This window comes from Nilaparvata lugens, chromosome 3, assembly GCF_014356525.2.
Source record: "Nilaparvata lugens isolate BPH chromosome 3, ASM1435652v1, whole genome shotgun sequence".
In the NCBI taxonomy this organism is placed as follows: domain Eukaryota; kingdom Metazoa; phylum Arthropoda; class Insecta; order Hemiptera; family Delphacidae; genus Nilaparvata; species Nilaparvata lugens.
Window position 1 is genome coordinate 1327320 of NC_052506.1, and position 22201 is coordinate 1349520.

At 35.1% G+C, this 22201-nt stretch overlaps 1 protein-coding gene across 2 annotated transcripts in view; it reads left to right on the plus strand.

Annotated features, from left to right (window-relative positions):
• The window catches only part of LOC111061479 (tudor domain-containing protein 3), a 59992-nt gene that overhangs the window by 17451 nt on the left and 20340 nt on the right, over positions 1-22201 (plus strand). For both annotated transcript variants that reach the window (XM_039422587.1, XM_039422588.1), the window contains exons 6-9: positions 2854-2964; positions 5413-5658; positions 11606-11801; positions 14982-15267. In XM_039422587.1, coding sequence (XP_039278521.1) covers positions 2854-2964; positions 5413-5658; positions 11606-11801; positions 14982-15267 — 839 coding nt within the window. The remainder of the gene's footprint in view (positions 1-2853; positions 2965-5412; positions 5659-11605; positions 11802-14981; positions 15268-22201) is intronic.

Sequence of the window (22201 nt, forward strand, 5' to 3'; positions counted from 1 at the left end):
ATTAATAATTGATCAACAAAATATTTCATCTTAATTATGAAAATTCATTAAGAAATTATTGAAAAATATAATATCTTGCTTAATTGACAGAAGCGAAGCTGAGGTCTTAGTTTCGACTCGATCGGCTTTTGTCTGTTTGTTTGTACCGCAGTTACAGTCGTAGTTATTGTCCGATTTGGATGAAATTTGGTAAACAAGCTCTTTGAAACAAGGCGCAGAAACGTATGTGTAAAGATTTTTGATAAGACCTTAGTTTTTTGTTATTAAAAAAACCGCAGACCATCCTCCATCCAGAAAGTTACTTTTTCGTATTTAGCGCCGTTATCTTTGAAGATACAGCAATTTTTATTCTTTTCAAAATGAAAGATCCTTGGATTTGCAATAAGTTGAGAGTAAATTGTGCCCACAATAAATACTAGTAGTTCTGCGAACTGTAGACCTCGCTCATGAATACAACTTCCAATCTAATGAGAGTAAGTACAGTAAGTACAGTATATTGTGAAGATTTAGCTGTGATTGTCATATATTATTTTCTCCATTGAAAGTGCTAGAGACACTGTTTCCAGGGACACCGGACTTATCAAAGAGTACCTTTATATCAAATACATACCTTTTAAATGAAAAAGACTAAGAAATTGTCAAAAAAACCACAGATTTATTGATACTCAGAAAGACCGGTTTCGGTCATTATCAGAGTTTATCAGAGATTGACAATGGTGTAATTACCGAAACCGGTATTTCTAAGTATCAATATATCTGTGGTTTTTTGACAATTTCTTGGTTTTTTTAATTTAATGTGAATAATTACCACAATATCAACTACACAAAATGGAAAAAATTTACCTTTATACCTTTACATACAAATTTTTCTCTATAACTGCAGTATTGGACTCTAATACAATAAAGATTTTTTAAAATAATTTATCCAATCAATTTGATGAATCAATTCAATAATAATAAGATTATTCAATTCAATTATTCTATCTAATCATAATAATTTATTTTATAATGATATATTATTAGAATAAAACAAAACAATATTAGTTTTATCTGCAAAAAAAATCTGGTAGAACGAGAATTGAACCTGGGTCCCACAGTGTGACAGACCACGGTCTAACCGACTCGAACACCATGTGCTCGTAACAATGCGAAAAAGTATGGGAATGAATTGCTGTATCTTCAAAGACACATCCTTTCTGGATTGAGGTTAGTTTGCAGTTTTTTAAATATTAAAAAAAAACAGAGGTTTTATCAAAAATCGTTACACATACGTTTCTGCGCCTTGTTTCAAAGAACTTGCATACCAAATTTCATCCAAATCGGACAATAACTGCGACTGTAACTGTGGTACAAACAAACAGACAAAAGCCGATCGAGTCGAAACTAAGACCTCAGCTTCGCTTCGGTCAATAAGTAAAATAAGTAAAAACCTCTCGTTTTTTAGAATAGAAATTGTGCCGCTCTAATATGTGCTGTATTGAATGAATAGTATCGTTGGAATGACGAAGGTATGCTATCGATCTATTTCTAGTATGTATTCATGAATTTTCATTAATTCAATAACATTTATAAATCATATTTATTGAATTGGCTCAGAAGCAGGCGTAAACAAGAATTGAATTGATTCATATTCATATCATTTCTTCAATTTCTCTTCTTCTTCTACTTCTCATCTCTCTTACTTTTCTCCTTATTTCATTCTCTACTCTCTCTTTTTCATAACATGATCTTTATTATCTACTTATAATTATCTTAATTATATTATATAATTTAATTCTATTTTAACTTCCAACAGTTAACTGTTTTTATTTGTAATACTTATATTCTTGTTTATTTGAATACTGTTGTATCTTGTTTACTTGTTTTGTATTGTACTGTTGTTTAGTGCAACGGGTCTATCGAGACCTAGCACGTCATAATAAAAATCAATCAATCAATCAATCTAGATCAAGAGTTGTCAGCGGTGAACCTTGAGAACGTCTGAGCCGCTCCAAATCATACTGTATTTCTCATTTGAATAAAACTTCTCACTTGATTGCACCATTTCTTCTCTTTTCAACACGAATTTTCCCTGTTTCATAAATGAATAGTTTCCAGACCTACGGAGCCGGCCGGATGCATCACAGCTTAGTTAGCTTTTGTTTTCCATTTAGTATGAGATCGGAAACCGACTTGTGAGCATTAACATTCTGCATAGGCATAAGAAGCCATAACATTGAATCCACTTTCCATGAAATACATAATTAGCAACCTCCTGTCATTGTCACCAACAAACCCATCTTATTTAGAATCATTTCCCGTCTCACTCTCGTCAGTGAGTCGATTCCTCGTCTAAATTGCGTACTGCATATTCCATTCTTCTGTCTGTTGACCGATTTCTTATAATTAATTATTAGAAAAGTTGTAATATTGTAAATATGGGGACGATATGAAGGTACCTCCTTGAGAGACATTTATAAGTCCGGTGTTCCTGGAATGTCTCTAGCACTGCAATGCACTGCAACTTATTGTACTTTTGTGTTTTGTACCTACTTTGTGATAGTGATCATTTTCATGTATATTATTTGCTTTTGTAATCGACGTTTGCCTTATCTGTAATTGTACAGATTTTTATTCAATAAAAATATTTATTCATTTAATAACCATCTTCGATGAATTGGGAATCAGTTTAGTAGTTGAGAAGTGATGATACGACATTCGTGAACTTGTTATTCCATGCGTGTATAAGCCAGTTGTTTCGTTTATTATTTATTCATTTCATTGACAATTACAAATCATAATTATAATAAATATAATAGATAATATAATAATATTATATTATAGATAGAGGTTTGATTGGGTTTTCGGTTGCAGAGTCTGGCTAAGCACACGAGAGGCAGAATAGGAGAGGAGGGGGGTCCACCGCCGTGGATCCCGTTTGGTCAGAAAATCGCCAGAACTAATTTGGCCGATCGCAATTTCAAGGTATGCACCTATAAATTACAAGGTATTTGCTAAGAAAATCTCGAAAAAAACGAGAATACAAATTTATAATGCACTAGCAGGTAACCCGTGCTCCGCAAGGGTCTGTTTAAAGCACAAATATATTGAATTTAGTTTTATCATAGAGAAACAATAGCGTAAGTAGATATTCCATGGTATAGGGTGTTTATGTCGGGCGTTTATGTCGCAACTTTAACTGTTATCTCAAGCCGATTACTGTCGATTATTGTCGATTTTTCCTGTTTTGACCGGGTAAGTGTGTATGAACGGCACAATATGAGAGACTACCAGCGTCATAAAGCTTCATAGGAAAGAATTACGTGGACTATCAGCTTGAGCTAACAGTAAAAGTTGCGACAGAAACGCCCTATACCATGGGATATCTACTTACGCTATTGTTTCTCTATGGTTTTATAGATATTTGCTGATATTGAAAGTATTAACAACTGTTATAATAGAAAAAAAATGAAAATCTCAGTACCCTTTTTGAAATATTTAATCACAACATGTTTCGGACATTGATGCCATTTTCAAGTCCGAAACATGTTGTGATTAAATATTTTAAAAGGGTACTGAGATTTTCATTTTTCTTTCTATTTCTATAAAAAGTAGCCCTATACAGAAAAGAGATAAACTGATATAACTTACAATAGTCAAAACGGCTTTCCATATTACTGAACTTTGCATCACAAATTGAATAAATTTGTTTTAACTATTAAATTATAATTATTTGATAAACAAAAATGAAAATGGGCCTGCAACCATCCTCGGTAAATCAAGAGCCTTTATGCAAAATTTCATGTAAATCAGTTCAGTAGTACAGAAAGATGATGCGTCATTCATTTATTTCCTATCCCGTACATGTGTAAGCCAATTCTTTTCTTTATTGTATTATAGATTTCTTCCTTTTTCCCTCTTTCCCTCCGTTTTGGTAGAGAGTTAGTGGGGAGGATATTTTTAATATTCTTTCCGAAGAATGGACATTGATATGTCCAAAGCTCCGCCAATTTATGTAGATGCATAACAATATAATTATCCATAGTTATTATATTACAAATTACTTTTTCATATCATATACTTTCAATAATTATTTTCTTAGTCTATACTATGTAAATTCATCTATAATTTTGCTGTATTGTAAGCTATTGTATATAAGTGTATAAGCCAGTATATATTGTAATCTACATAAATAAAGTACTCAATCAATCAATCAATCAGTCAGAATTAGATAAAATATCCATTTATCATACAGTACAATACAATAAACAGTTCAACATCGTCAGAAAATGTAATCTAGAATAATCAATGAAATATAAAATTAGAGAAGAAAATTAAACCGAGATAATTAAAACAATGGTATGTTCCTTTTTTAATTGCGCGTCGACGTATATACAAGGTTTTTGGAAATTTTTCATCTCAAGGATAATATAAGGAAAAAGGATCCTCCTTCATACGCCAATATTAGAGTAAAAATCAAACTATAGAATTACTAGCCATCAGGCTTCGCTCGCCATATCCGTCTAGCCAGGGGGCTCCGCCCCCTGGACCACGTCTGGATCGTTCAGGAATGAGAACAGCAGGCTCGCTTCGCTCGCCTGCATTTTTCATTTGAGCATTTTTATCATATGTTAGGAGAATCCAGTCGGGGGTCCAGACTAAACGTCTTGCTAAACGGATATGGCGAGCGAAGGGAGACTGACGGCTAGTAATATAATATTCCCAGGATTGAAGTAGCAGTGCCCAATCAATTTTTCCGCGATAAATGCATTTAAATCTTCAACTTTGTGCCAACCTAACAAAGTCAACTTAACTTAATGCCAACCTGACAAAATTATTAATTTAGTTGCCAGTTAACAACTGTTTCGAAGAGGTACTCTATCTAGATTATAGTTTTATAGTAACATATGATATGGAAATTCCAATTATAATTAAGAGATTGGGAGAAGAAGAATATACATGCTAAAAGACGAACTTTAAACCCTTAAAAACAACCCCTTAGAGTTAAAATATTGCCAAAAGATTTCTTAGTGCGCCTCTAAAGAGCCAACTGAACATACCTACCAAATTTAAACGTTTTTGGTCCGGTAGATTTTTAGTTCTGCGAGTGAGTGAGTGAGTGAGTCAGTCAGTCAGTCAGTCAGTGAGTGAGTTTCGCTTTTATACATATAGATTCATCATAAATCAGCTGACAAGTGATTACACAGATGTGTGGAGAAGCCAGTCTATTGCTGTATTTCCATAAGGTCTCAATCATACTTGAATGTATTTATATTTTACTTATATTTCCATAAGTTTCAATCAGATACTTGTGGATGAGTGAGGTCTACTGTTCACAGAACTACTAGTATTCATGCTTTTGTACTCGAGAGCGAAGCTCGGTCCCCAGATATTTGAATTTGATTAATGAGTGGAGTTTGGATTGTGTTGCAGTCATTAGACGACAGTAAGGCTGGTGGAGGCGGTGACCAGGAGTTCGAGGCGCAGCGGCAGGCGGTGATCGCGGAGGCGGTGGGCGCTGGAGGCGGTGCCAGGCGGGTGTTTGGGGGTGGAAACGCCCGCGGTTTGGTCGACAAGAACGTGAAGCAGATAGTAGAGCACGGTTTCAGCGCACAACAGGCCGAACAGGCTTTGCATCAGTGTAAAAACAATGTGGGCAGGGCGTTGCGGATGCTACAGGTCAGCTATCAATCAATCAATCGATCAATAATAATACAGTCGAACCTCTCTATAACGAACCTCCACTAACGAAATCCTCTACACAACGAATTTTTACCTCGTCCCATGACATTTCAGAGTTTTGGCTGCTTATCTACCTCTATTTAACGAATTTCGGACCTCTCAACAACACATTTTTCTCTTCACTTCAACATACTTATTAACAAAAAATATATGTTATAAGATACAGAAATATAAAAACAGATGCTATAAAGTTGTTTTGAGAGATTGTACCAAATATAGTTGAAATGCTTGAGAACGAATGTGTTCATATATATTATAAATATATTATTATTGTTCATTACAGAATGATTATTATATATTGTTTGATAACCATTCATTTTAAAATTCAAATTATTCAAGTCATGCTTTCAATGTCTACAATATCTGCATAATGATTGTCAGAATTTTTCAAGTTTTGAAATATTGTTTTCAAATGTTGACTAATTGACTATGTTTTTCTACCGTGGCAGCTACTTAATATTGGAGCTCTGTTAAGCACAATTTTTACTTGGAACAATATCCATTATATCTATGTTAAAACAGTCTAGTTTTCTAACAGAATATGGTACAAAGCTTTTATTCTAAGATGAAAAAGCGGGTGAAATCAACTTCAAATATCAGAAAAGTAGATTTTTATTAGAACCATACTAAAATAAAATATACAAAATGCACTGTGTAAAGGAAGCAGACGGTCGTTTTCAAGGAATTGTTTAGTTTCAGCAGAAAGGTCAATAGACTGAAAATAATGGCAATTCAGGTAGGAAGAACATAGCGTGGTAGACAATAGGGGTTGAAACACATGTCGGAAATTGAATGCAAGTTTCTGGAAATCGACTACCAAGAACTTGTCATTCATAGACCAGACAGGTAAACGACTGGACTTTCCCATCCTTTCTTTTGCCTCACATTTCAATCCTTATAGAACTCGCCATTTATGAATGAAGGAACGGGAATTCTGGGTTTCCCCATCCTCTCCCACCATTTGCTTTTGTCACACATTCCAATTTTGCTGGTTCAGTTACTGTACTCAGTTTCATTCGTGCCGTCAGTCTGTCAAAAAGAAAGTGTTTAAGTGTAGCAGAAAAAGTGAGTGTTATAAGAGAGGTAGATAAAGGTGTAAAAATACTGGATGTCGCAAAAAAGTTGTTATACCTTCGAGTTCACTATCGACTATTCTAAAAAATCGGGATCAGATTTTAAAACAAAGTGTTTCTTATGATTTGCAAAGAAAGAAAACGAAGCTTTGTACATTTGATGATATTGATAACGCGATGATAAAATGGGTGACTGTGATGCGCGAGAAAAATCTTCCATTGTTAGGGAATTTGATCAAAGAAAAGGCTTTAGAATTTGCAGTATCATTAGGACACTGTAGCTTTGAATACCTCTCTCCAACGAATTTTTTCTCGGGATAATCGACTTCGTTATACAGAGGTTCCACTGTATACAATATAGTAACTCACTGAACCAGTCCTGGAGTATAACTGATTGGATCGCTTCTGAGTCCTCACACATTTTTTAGAAATGTTAAAGCCTATTGTAAACTGTTTACTTGATGACCAACAAAGTATTCTATTCTAAAATCTGGTGTGGTACAATCACACAACTTTCCTTGCTCATTGAACTGTAAGCCCCGTTCTTAAATGAGAATAATTTAGGGGAATAACATAATGACGATTGGCGGCAACATTTTATTTGAAACTACGATCAGACTTCTGTATATAATTGTTTTCAGAGTACTTTTTCCTTTGTGTAAATTGTGAAATTCGAAGATTTTTTTTAAAGTCGTCAAAACAGCTGTCCTACAGATGAAATATCTCGAATATGTGTTCTTTTTATGAACTGTTCTACCTACCTACCTCATGCACGAGAAGGAGGTTACAAAGTCCATTTCTCAAGGATGGGGTGGACCCCCCATTATTTTCCCAGAAAGGAGACTCATGCCAGTTAATAGAGCTGATAAATAACTATACAGGGTATGAATTTGAAAAAAATCGTTAGAGCCGTTTTTGAGAAAATCGTGAAAAACATGTTTTTTTTAGTAATTATCCGCCATTTTTCTCAAGAATATTACGGAGCTCCTGAAATTTTCCCAGAAATGAGACTCATGTCAGTTGATAGGGCTTATAAATAGCTATCCATGGTATAAATTTGAAGAAAATCGTTAGAGCCGTTTTCGAGAAAACCTTGAAAAACATGGTTTTTTAGTGATTATCCGCCATTTTTCTCAAGAATATTACGGAGCTACTGCAATTTTCCCAGAAATGAGACTCATGTCAGTTGATAGGGCTTATAAATAGCTATCCATGGTATAAATTTGAAGAAAATCGTTAGAGCCGTTTTCGAGAAAACCGTGAAAAACATGGTTTTTTAGTAATTATCCGCCATTTTTCCCGCCATTTTGAATTCAATTTTATTGAATTTCTTATTGTCAGATCCTCATGGTATAAGGACCTTGAGTTTAAAATTTCAAGTCAATCGGTTGATTAGGAATGGAGTCATCGTGTTCACAGACATACACACATACACACATACACACATACACACATACACACATACACACATACACACATACACACACACACAGACCAACACCCAAAAATCATGTTTTTGGACTCGGGGGACCTTGAAACGTATAGAAAACTTGAAATCGGGGTACCTTAATTTTTTTTGGAAAGCAATACTTTCCTTACCTATGGTAATAGGGCAAGGAAAGTAAAAAAAGCAAACAAGCGCTACGATGTTTCGAGACAGTGTATAAGCACAAAATAAACCATCTTTAACAACAACTAAACCACTGACAAACTGCAAATGATAATGCTACAAAAATAAGTTAACCTCAAGAAGAGCAGCAATTTGTTTCTCCTACAGTTACCTTGAAAAGTGACCATTCCTGCACTGATTACAGAACGCAAAGAATCACTTTTCCGCTCTAATGCGCAAAGTATTACTTTGCGTACTCTTAAAGGTGCGTACAGACTTTCGCTCTGCTCCTCAACCGAACGTCACTCCAGCAGAGCGATTGATGATCGACCGGGGAGCAAGAGTGGTTCGACCGGGGAACGCAAGAAGATCTAACATCTTCCGTAACGTTCATGATGGGTGCGTGGGCGGAGCGACTGTGGTACGATGGAGGAACGAGGGCGGTACGAGGGCGGAGCGTACTTGGTGCGGGTTGGAAGCGCATATATGTGTATGCAGCTTAATACTTTGCGTATTATCTTGCAGACATCCCAATCAGCTGTTGACATTGTTTGCGTGTATTTTGAATGCGAATTTGTTCTATCTATATTTTTTCTGATTCTCAAATAATGAGAACTCATTAAATTATACATTTTGAATATTATTAATTATTCATTATTTCAAATAATATTTTTTTCATCCATAAATTGATTGGTGGAAAAATTATTTAGAAATTAAGATTTACTCAAAATTGTTCAAATTAATTGGATTAATTTGAATAAATTATCGATTATTAATTTCAATTTGATTATCAAGTTTAAAATAAATTAAAGTTGTTATTAATAACAAAATTATACAGGCAAACATTTGATAGATTTCAGCCATCATTTTACCAATAATCAACCACTTTTCATATTCAATGGTAACTGTAGGAAAAATGTAATGTGAAATACGTGAGCAAAGTTCCTCTGCTGCACTCATGAAACCATTCCGCCCTCGTCTACGGCTCGTGCGTAAACGTTTCTTTCGCTGCAGCAAACTGTCACTTTGCGCACTAGCTGCACAAATAACTATTTCAGACGAGTCTGCAGGGAGGGAATCACCTGATAATTACCCAATCGGAAAGATTCCTGCCGTGCCGACACGACTGCAAAAAGCCAACGTGTGGCTTGGCCCCAACGCTCAGGTTTTCGACTGTACAGACTGTCCTATCGCTCATGACTAACGTAAGGCTGTGATCACGCTTGGTGCACGAATGCTTATGTTAAGCCGTCGGTCCCGGCTGCCTAAAAAGCAGTCGTTAGGTCATGTCAGAGGCCCTGAAATTGATCAGCTGCGACCTGAAAACTCTGACACCAGACCTGAGCCAGCCAGGTCACTCGATATTATTATTATTATTATGCATGACCAAGCGTGCACATGAAAAACAGAATGTGAAAAGAGCAATAGGAACACTCACCCTAAAAGCTTGCACTAGGGGATAGCGCTATCTCATTCTCGCTTTTCTCTGTTGCCAGATCGTCTTTTAACAATGTAGAATCAATAATTAACAAAATATTCTTTCTCAATTATGTAAATTATAATCTCTTATATCGGGGGACCGAGCTTCGCTCGTTATTTATTTATTGACTTTTGATAAACCGAACACAATTCTTTAAAATGATTGGGGAAGTACTAACAGGCACAGCCCAAAACTGTTTCTTTCCCGAATTTTGATTTATACACTATAAATAGTCCAGAAAGTAGGTTATGTTCCATTCACTTGAATTCAGGTTCAATTTTCTGTTCAAACATTTGAAAGCAAAAAAATTATAATTTAGATTATATACAAACCAAATTGAATAACAAAATAACACTCTTTAATCACTTGAAATCGTCAAATAATGATCAACTTTGAAAATTATGATATACTCTAGTTTAGGAGGATTATCATGTCATGTCAGCAAATCAGATTATGTTGATCAAATCGATTAAATAGTCTAGCTAGATAAAATTTCTCACTGATTGATTATGATTACACAGCTGGAAATAATTCTGTCTCTCTCCCACACAGGCACACGCATCTTCTGTTATCGAGAGACGACGAAATTATCATCTGTTTTCCAATGATGAATTATCCTTTTTATGTCGTTCAGCGAGTTTTCCAAAGAATAAGACCTAGAGCAATCGAATCTTTATATCATAAACCTACTATGTTCCAAATTTCGTGAAAATCGTTAGAGCCGTTTTCGAGATCCGTAAAACATAAATAACCAGATATAAAAATAGCCAGTTATAAAAATAACCAGATATATAAATAATACAGAAATTGCTCGCTTAATATAATAGGATTATAAAGTTATGAAGTATTGAAAAATATAATTTCTTGCTTAGTAAAATATAATTGATCATTTTAAGCGAGAATGAACAGTTAACTTTTGTGACATCAATAAACCTGTATCAGCTACCGTCTATTATAGAAGACATTGACAAGACAGAGGATCGGCAACGTTGTTCTCCTATCTTTCTGCACTGCCATTAAAACGTGGTCATCACTATATTAGCGTTCAGTGTGAGCAGCTGCATGCAAGTCACAACGTGAAACAATGGCATATTCCAGATTTTGTATTTCGGCTCATGCATGATTCGACATGCACTTGCACATATATACGCTTTCAATATGACCACACACCAAAGTTAGTGGCCAGCCTTAGGGTGATGCCACACCAGGCTGGACACTAACTGTCAGGCGGTCACAAAATATAAAATGTGGGGATGAGTCTTTTGTGACATGGTCTCACTCGGTCATTTTGTTCGATCGTGTCTGAATTGGTGTCACATCACCCTTATGGCCAAGCCACACGAGGCGTGTTTGCACTGGAGTCGGCAGGGCAGGAATCTTTCCGATTGGCTGAGTATTAGCTGATGGGGTTGGCGTTAGGGAATCAGCTGATAATCACTCAATTGGAGAGCTATTTGTCCTGCCGATTCGTCCGCTGCCAGAGCAAAATCGCCTGTAAAACGCTTCATGTAGCTTGCCCCTAATTTTTCTGGTGTTTGGTTAGTGAATCAATTAAACTTGAATTAAATTCTAATTCACCTGTTGTTTCATACCCGTCGTTCAACTATAATTTATTGCAATAATTTATTTTGTACTTTTATCAAACTCTGAAGCCTTTTTAATCATCAGTTAGCTCTATAGCTTTCAAATCATTCATCATCTTTGTTTTCGTCTTTTTTTTAGAAAAAGGAAGTGAACAGTGGGGGTGAAGGAAGAGGAGGAGAACGTGGTGGAGGAGGAGGAGGAGGAAGAGGAAGGAGAAGAGGAGGAGGAGGAGACAAAGAGGATGACGGAGGTGGAGGTGGGGGTGGAGGTCCGAAACCGTCTGGCAAGGTGTCACTCTTCGATTTCCTTGAGGATAAATTACCTTCACAAAATGGTCAGTCTTCTAATGTTATAATTATTATATTTAAGTTTGAAAATTTCTTTATGTTTAGTACAATGACATTTACGTCTGTCGATTGAATTTAATATTTAATTAATAATCGATTAGACATTTCAAACCTCCATACAATCAATAAAAATCGTTCATTTATCCTCAATAATTGACCGAGCGAAGTGAGGTCTAAGATTCAAGTCGACGGTTTGGCATTTCTCTTAATGTTTAAATGTTCATATATGTTGCGCATTTACGGCGAAACGCGGTAATAGATTTTCATGAAATTTGACAGGTATGTTCCTTTTTTAATTGCGCGTCGACGTATATACAAGGTTTTTGGAAATTTTGCATTTCAAGGATAATATAAAAGGAAAAAGGAGCCTCCTTCATACGCCAATATTAGAGTAAAAATCAGACTATAGAATTATTCATCATAAATCAGCTGACAAGTGATTAAACAGATGTGTGGAGAAGCCAGTCTATTGCTGTATTTCCATAAGGTCTATAGTTTCAATCAGGTACTTGTGGATGAGAATACTGCGTTAGGTCTACTGTTCACAGAACTACTAGTATTTTAAAAATAAAAATAGAAATCTGAGTACCTTTTTTAAAATGATTTAGTCAGGACATGTTTCGGCTATATAATGCCATTATCAAGACTTGATAATATATATAGTATAATATATTTAGTTGTATATAGTGTTTCGGATGGACACGTTAAGCCGTCGGTCCCTGCTGCCTAAAAAGCAGTCGTTAGATCATGTCAGAGGCCCTGAAATTGATCAGTTGCGACCTGAAAACTCTGACACCAGACCTGAGCCAGCCAGGTCACTCGATATTATTATTATCAAGACTTGATAGGGTACTCAGGGTACTGAAGGCTACTCAGATTTCTATTTTTATTTATATTCAAAAGAAAAAAGACAATATTAATATTTTGTATTATTATTATTGTTATCCATGGCGCTTAGTTGTATATATATGTGAGCTTCATATAAATTCACACAACATGCCACCTGTCAATTACATATATATGTTACATACAAGATTGGTTTTATTCGATGCATTTTTCAATATAGTAATTTTCTTAAAAGCCTATATGTTCAAACTACCAAACAAGGACATCATTCCCTCTCCAACACTATAGGGACAACTCTTTAATGGTATATCACCTATTTTATTTTTTAAATACTTTCAAATACGTCTCAGATTTAATTTAGTTTTTCAAAGAACTATATATTTTTATGTCTGAATATAAGGCTCCCTTCTCATAGGCGGTAAGTCTCTGCTTGGGCAAACAAAGATTGTTGTTAGGCTGAGGAAACCTGTGAATGGGGTGGTTGTCAGCAATTATCTCACTGTTTCTTCTCATCTACATTGAAATGTCAACCATATACAAAGCCGGACGTCTTATCATAGAGAAACAATAGCATAAGTAGATATCCCATGGCATAGCGCGTTTATGACGCAACTTTTACTGTTATCTCAAGCTGATAGTCCACGTAGTTCTTTCCCGTGAAGCTGTGTGACGCTGGTAGTCTCTCATATTGTGCCGTTCATACACTTTTACCTGGTCAAAACCGTAAAAATCGACAATAGTCAACAGTAATCGGCTTGAGATAACAGTAAAAGTTGCGACATAAACGCCCTATACCATGGGATATCTACTTACGCTATTGTTCCTCTATGGTCTTATCCAGAGCTGACTGGTTAAGGTTGTTAAGTAATGCCGAAAGTGATATAATGATAATAAAGCAATGGCTTGACTTAAACACCATGAGTTTAAATGTGAATAAAACAAAATTTATAACATTTTCACCAACTTCCCCTGGACAACCCGACAATCATTTAAAATTAAAACTGCATCCCAATTGCTCTGACCGCTCAAAATGTAATTGCCCAGAAATACAAAAAGCCAAAAATACAAAATATCTTGGAGAAAACTAAAGGCAAAGGTACTTGGAGTAGTGCTGGACTCTGAACTCCCCTGGCGACCTCATTTAGACCAGCTAAAAAGCAAACTAAACTCAGCAGTATTTGTTCTTAGAACCATGAAGAAATTGCTGGATGCAGGAACGCTTAGAAGTGTTTATTTTGCTGTGTTCCATTCTCTTCTTTCATACGGTGTTATATTTTGGGGCAATTCAACTCACGCAATACATATATTTAGGATTCAAAAGTGGGCAGTTAGAGTGATGGTGGGTGAATCTATTAGAGTAAGTTGTAGAGATTATTTCAAAGAGTTGAAGATTCTCCCACTACCAGGTGTATATATTTTAGAGGCTCTTTGTTTTATTGAAAGGAATAAAGATAGGTTCAATACAGGAGAGTTGTTCCACTCATACAATACCAGATATAGACAAAACCTCAGAGACGACATTCATCGAACTGGTATGTATGAGAGGGGGGTAAAGAGTGCAGGAATTCGGCTTTATAATTCATTGCCAACACGCATAAAAGCTCTTACAGGTGAAAAGTTCAGAATTAAGGTGAGGGAGGAGTTGTTGCAGGTTTGTCCTTATTCCAGTGAGGAATTCTTTTTGCATTATAGAATGCAAAGATTGACGACTCAGAGTATAATTGACAAATCCTTATACCCCTTTCATAGGTGGTCAGTGGGATGAAAAAAATGAAATGAAATGGAAAAAAAATAAATGAAAACTAATATCTTGGAAATACATTGATGAAAACGTGAATTGGCAACCACATTTCTAGAGTATATTGATTTAAAGTATATTTTATGTCTCCTTTTGTTATAAAGCTTTTCGTTTCAATTTCTAGTTATTTTAAGGAGTTTTTTAAGCAACTCTCACCAGCAGGCAAAGATTTTTCTTTTTGCTGGTGATGCCTAGAAATTTGATAATTGGTTTTTTCTGCTCTCATGTATATGCATGTATGTGTAATATTGTATTATGAACATTTTATTTTTATTTTTGCTCGTGTATGAGTAAATTATTGTTTGTTTTCTTTTTGGCAATAAATGAATTTGATTTGATTTGAAGTGTTAAAAGGTTGTGTCTGCGAAATATGGGCCTGCAATTGCGAATATATTTTTCTAGTAATAGTTTCAAGATTTATTGTTTTCATGCTTGTCTGTCCATGTATTCTGGAAATATTGACTACCAATAACATATTTTTATTTGTTGTTGAAAAACTAACAATTTCGGCCCGCTTTCGCAGGCAAAGAAGCGGAGCCGCACGAGCAGCACACATCGAACCGCGACCGCGACCGCGAACCGCCTTCCAACCGCCACCAGCACCACCGCGACTCAGGCTACAACCGCGGCAGCGGGGGCGGCAGTCGTGGAGGCGGCAACCGTCGTGGCGGAGGCGGTGGCGCGGCCGATTTGCCGCCCCCGAGGAGAGGCGGCGGCGGCGGAGGCGGCGGCAGTGAGAACCAGAAACCGCCCCGCTTTCAGAATCAGCAACAGCGGTACCACAACGACTCCAGTTGGGCGGGAGATGGGTAAGATAACCCATGACCTAATATCCATTTATTCAACATAGTAGTCCAGGCAATGAATGCTAAAAAAAGGGGATAGAGGGAAATGTTTGGAAGACAATTTTTGACTCCACAGTTCTGTTTATGGTAGTAAGGAGGTTAACATATCAAAAGTCCCCACCCCTACCCCCTGTGCTAAGGGGGTGAGGGTGGTTCAAAGGTACCATTTTTTGGTTTCTCACATATAACTCGAAAACTATCTATCTTACGGACATAACTGTTATATACAAAATTGAAGCTTACATAATTTCCTACAATATTCATCTCACAACTTTCCCAATATTATCTTCTCTGGTTTTCGAGATATCCGCTCTTGAAAGTGTGACATTTTTGAAAAAAACTCGTTTGCCTACAATTTTTTCTATTACATCATTTCAAAGAGAATTCAATGCTCTACAAACCCAAAGTTAGTAGACAGAAGGTTGGTCACTCATCTATAGTATTTTCGTTGAAATGCAATTGGAGTGGGGGAACTGCAGCCGTGACGTAGGCTGTAGTACAGAGTAGGCAGAATATCGCATTCTTGAAAATCATATGGTGTCGTATAGTGAAATTATATAACACAAACATTTTCTGACATGCAAGCTTTCTGTTTCTGCTTTACAATAATTATTAAAACATTTGAATTATACATGTAGAGTTCAACAAAGATCAAAAAGTAGGACATCACTCGTATTTAATTTTGGAGGTTACACTGACCTGAATATTTCCTTCGCCAGCGTAAAAAACGGAAAAGTAAATATTTCCAAGGGCATTGCTACCATAGTAAATAGGAAATGTATGAGCATTGATTACTTCAATAGTCTAACTACTATATTTTCACAAACAAAGCAAATTGATGCGTCGGTGAAATTCGACGAGACATTGAAAATACTCAATTTGTTTTTATTGACAGATAATAGTAACTTGCTTTCCAATCTAGAAATATTACTATCTATGATCGATGAATGGGCTTCAGATAAACAAGCTCTGACAGTTGGAATTGATTTTTTTGGAACCATGGCTGATGTATCTTGTATTGATCTCTTAAGTACTGTCTTGGCAACAAAACATATTAAATATGTGTTTTACTACAAGGGTATAAATAATCTTACATTTTTAAATATTCCAGAAGAAAAAAACAATGAGAAACCATGTCCAACGGGATACTTACCTGAAAAACCACCCAAACATGAATTTATAAATAGTATGCTGGAGCTCAGAAATCTTCTGAGTCAACATGATCAGATAAATTCTATTATTTACTATGAAATTCTGACTAACATTACAAAAAAAAACTTATTGAGCTCTTATTCGTACCTAATAGAGATAAAGCGTAAAGAGATGAATATTTATGATAATAATCTAAGAACATTTCTATGGCCAACTAGGAAAAGTTATAGAATGGGCTTCTGCTTGGATAACGAAGGAACCTACGTGGAATTCAACGAGAGTAATAAAAGATTCTTAACAAAAGAAAAATACATTCTTGTTAGTAGAGATACACAACTCATGTTAAACGGTGAGCTGTATCAGAAAATATCATCAATTGACATTTCTGCTTCAAGTCTTCCTAATATTACGTGGATAGATGGTGTGCCAGGTGTGGAAAGACGTTTGAAATACTGAACCAGCATAAACCAGGAATAGATTTAGTTCTCAGTCAAACAAGAGCAGGAATCAAAGACATCAGAGAGGCTGTCATTCATAAGTACGGTAAGGATTACTGTAGAAAGATAATAAGATCAGATTACAGAACCGTTTCATCTTTCATTATAAATGGAGTGGGCAAGAAATATCATCGTGTCTTTATAGATGAGGCTGTACTGATGCATGCTGGCTACATTGGTTTCATTGCGAAATTGATCTATAACAGTGAAAGTCATGTGATTGTAGCACTCAGTAGGCACACTCATAGTTTCAACTATCTAACAACAGCGGAGAATGATCTCATATCATTGCTTATAAAAAACACATTAAGCTTTGATGATAAATATATAATGAGATGGCAGAGGAAAATAGAGGAGAACAAGCATGGAGGGGTGCGTATGAATAAGCATGATGATGAGTAATAATAACGTGCTGGATGTGGCAAATGAACTTGATTCCGTGGATGAGATAGAGGACAGTGTGATTGAGGATAAACAACAACTCCACGTTGCTCTTCAACACTCTAATATAACTGTATTTTCTCTCAATATCAGAAGTATTAGGAAGAACTTCGATGACCTGATGATTCAACTACAGGATATGTCCCATGATTTCGATATAATAATACTAACAGAATGCTGGATCAAAAGAGATTATACACAGAAGCAACTGAAGGACTACAATATTTTTCACTCTTTGAATAATCGTTCTCAAAATGATGGAGTAATTGTATATGCAAAGGAAAATCTCAATGTACAATCGGTAGAACTAAATATCAGACAGGCCAACGTTCTTCATCTACGACTTCAAACATCAAAGGAGAGATATAATATATTAGCAGTGTACAGATCACCTTCCTACGCCAGCATAACAGAGTTTTTAGAGGACTTTGAAACAGTGCTTGGTAGACTGAGAGGTCAACTTATTATTTGCGCAGGAGACTTCAACATTAATACGCTACAGCCACATCAGCATTATCAACTTGATGATTATTACGACTTATTGAGTGAACACGGTTTGAAGAACTGCATTAAAAAGGCTACCAGAGTAACAGCGGGAACGTCTTCTTGTTTGGATCATATGTTGACCAACTGTAAAAGTAAAATCCATCCAATCGTGTATCACTCGAGTATCACAGACCACTTCATTACAATTCTTGGACTGGAAGAACATCAGTTAGACAGAACAAATGGGGATGAACAGAGCTCAACTAACTGTCAACTCTCATCTAACTGTAAATCTGTCAACTTGAACGGCTTGAGGAGAGGACTGCGAGTGGAACAATGGACGGAGGTTTTTGAGTCAAATAACACAGACTCAGCTTACGAAAAGTTCCTAGAAATTCTACAAAAACATATGGAGAGCAATACACATCATTACAGACAAAAGAAGAGGATCAAGAGCATAAAACCATGGATAACACGAGGACTTATCTCAGCTATAAGAACAAGGGATTCTCTAAATAGAAGAAGGAACTGGACCCAGAGAACGGAGAACTCGCTAACTACTACCGAAGATACAGAAATACACTGACGTCACTCATCCAAACTACAAAAGAAAATTATTTCAAGATGCAACTAAATGAAGCAAACAATGATGTAAGAAAGACATGGAAAATAATCAAGGATGCTACAGATTCAGATCAGAAAAAGGATATACAACTGAATGCTTTGAAAATTAATGGTGACATAGTCACACTGAAAGATAATCCTAGAGAACTATTGAGTCATGTAAATAATTTCTTTGTTAATATTGGAGAGAGTATGGCTAACAAAATATCTGAGAGTCTGAATAAAAATATTAACGAAATTATAGCAGATAATGTACCAGAATTGCATGTACAGAGTAATATGTTTCTTTTCCCCATAGATGAAAAGGAAATAATAAACACAATTGATTCTTTACACATCAATAGTGCACCAGGCCTAGATGGATTAGATAACAGGACCTTGAAAGGAATAAAAGATTTAATTTCTAAGCCTTTAACTCATATTTTTAATCTGAGCTTGTTATATGGTACTTTTCCAAGAGCAATGAAGCAAATCTGTGTCAGACCTATACATAAAGCAGGCGATAAACTAATTATTAGTAATTATAGACCTATTTCACTGATTAGCAATGTATCAAAAATTTTAGAAAAACTAGTTAAATCAAGATTAATAAGCTTTTTAGAAATTAATAATATTCTTTCTCCTAACCAATTTGGCTTCCGCAAAGGTATAAGTACAGAATTAGCTGTACTAGAATTATCAAAATTTGTAACTAGCAATTTAGAGGAAAAGAATAAATGTCTAGCAGTATTTTTAGATTTAGCAAAGGCCTTCGACTCTGTTTCCCATGACTTATTAATAAAAAAGCTTGAGGCAATAGGTATAAGAGGAGTGCCACTTGAATGGTTCAGATCCTACCTCAGCAATCGACAGCAAAAAACAAAGGTTGAGAACCATATGAGTGCAGAGGGCTCCATGAAGTTTGGAATACCTCAAGGAACAGTTTTAGGACCAATTTTGTATTCGATCTTTGCAAATGAGTTGTGCTCCATTCAAATTCAAGGTAGAGTTATAGCCTTTGCTGACGATACAGCACTCCTTTTTCAAGGAAAAAACTGGGAAGAAGTGTTCCAAAAAGCAGAGATAGAACTCACAAAAATCACTAGTTGGTTAAGAAATAACTTATTGTCATTGAATTCAGAAAAAACAAAATTTTTAGCTTTTTCTTTAACAAATAGCACAAAACCACACATGACAACAATGAAGCTCCATAATTGTGATAGAAATTGTAACAATAATTGTAATTGCCCACTAATAGAACGCTCTGACAATATAAAGTTTTTATGATGTTTTGTTGGAGAGTTATAAGCCCTGAAAGAACAAAACATTGGATAAAAACCTGTCATTTTGACAATTACACACCTTCAAGCGCGAATATCTCGGGAACTGTTGGGAGTATTACAAAATTCCACTGAACAAAAAGTGTAGAGAATTTATTATGCTTCATTTTCGAATGTTTTTAGTTTTGTCAGTTGAACGCATTGTTCCCAAAATATGAGCGTGAGAGCATAACGCTGAAAATGCTGATATGTTCTTCTCCTAGCTTGTTTCAACAAAGCGGCAAAGTCAAAAATTGTGTTTAAAACATTCCCTCCAAATTCCTTTGCCAATTGGTCTATTGTTGCAAAAATGGAGATCTCACAATAAACACTAAAGCTGCTACAAAAGGTGTAGGAAAATTCGTAAACGTGTGAAATTACACATCAAATTGAAGAGAATTCAATGCTCTATAAGTTCATAATCAGCATGGATTTTTCCCATCGATTTAAAAAAAGTTATAATAGAAAAAATTGAAAAAAAAATGGAGACAAACGTGTTTTTTCAAAAATGTTACAACTTCAAGAGCAGATATCTCAAAAACTAGAGAAGATATTGGGAAAGTTGTGAGATAAATATTGTAGGAAATTATGTAAGCTTCAATTTTGTATATAACAGTTATGTCCGTAAGATACATAGTTTTCGAGTTATATGCGAGAAACCAAAAAATGGTACCTATGAACCACCCCCACCCCCTTAGCACATGGGGTAGGGGTGGGGACTTTTGATATGTTAACCTCCTTACTAACATAAACAGAACTGTGGAGTCAAAAATTGTCTTCCAAACATTTCCCTCTATAAACTTTCTTTGACTGGACTAATAGTACAGGGTGCGGCATCAAAAGTTCCTTTTTTCAAAACTTTATAAAACGCATTTTAAGTGTCAGAAAAGTTTTATTCTATTTTCAAAATGTGAGTAGTGATCACGATTACTGTGCAACCAGCACTAAGTATGGTTACTAACGACAGGACAAGTTAGTGTGTTGAACATTTTTGTGTGAACACACATGTTCGTCATACATGCTCGTCATACATGTTCGTCATTCATGTTCGTCATACATGTTGTGTCATCAGCGAAAGGCTTCAATAACATTTTTGAGCTTAGGTTTTTGTGTCTTAGATTTTTTGTAGTAGTTCATCTTTTCCTTGACTGTTGTAATCAAGGTTGAATTATTATAATCTGTTATTCTCCAGAGTATGTATTTAAAGTTGTTTTCGTGTATTGAAGAGTATATAATGTATGTGACCATTATCGAGTTTTCAAGATTTAAAAATAAATTTAAACTTCAACTTTAGAAAACTTGTCAGAGTCAGAAAAGTTTAATTATATTTTCAAAATTTAAGTATGTATTTGTTTTTTTTCGTGTAGTTTTGAAGAGTATGTAATGGAGGTGACCATTATCAAGTTTTCAAGATTTAAAAATAAATTTAAACTTCAACTTTAGAAAACTTGTCAGAGTCAGAAAAGTTTAATTATATTTTCAAAATTTAAGTATGTATTTGTTTTTTTTCGTTTAGTTTTGAAGAGTATGTAATGGAGGTGACCATTATCAAGTTTTCAAGATTTAAAAATAAATTTAAACTTGAACTTTAGAAAACTTGTCAGAGTCAGAAAAGTTTAATTATATTTTCAAAATTTAAGTATGTATTTAAAGTTTTTTTTCGTGTAGCCTAGTTTTGAAGAGTATGTAATGGAGGTGACCATTATCGAGTTTTCAAGATTTAAAAATAAATTTAAACTTCAACTTTAGAAAACTTGTCAGAGTCAGAAAAGTTTTATTATATTTTCAAAATTTAAGTATGTATGTAAAGTTTTTTTTTCGTGTAGCCTAGTTTTGAAGAGTATGTAATGGAGGTGACCATTATCAAGTTTTCAAGATTTAAAAATAAATTTAAACTTCAACTTTAGAAAACTTGTCAGAGTCAGAAAAGTTTAATTATATTTTCAAAATTTAAGTATGTATTTAAAGTTTCTTTTTCATGTAGTTATGGTGATCATTATCGAGTTTTCAAGATTTAAACATGAATTGAAGGCAATATTGTCAAAGAATTGTACTATATATAATACATGAATTTTTCAAATTAATCTTGAAATGGAATGCTTACTTGATTATATTAATAATATCGATTGACCTGGCTGGCTGAGGTCTGGTGTCAGAGTTTTCAGGTCGCAACTGATCAATTTCAGAGCCTCTGACATCACTTAAAGACTGCTTTTTATGCACTGACGGCTGACGGATTAACGTGTCCATCCGAAACACGGGTGTGTTTATTACTTGAATATTCTATTGAGATGTGAGAACGAAGGAACGCTACAATTTCTGGGTGTAGAATTATTTTTATCTATTGACGATTGTGTCTTTTAGCAGAGACAAACGAGTATTCCTATCTCTCTGCTTTCA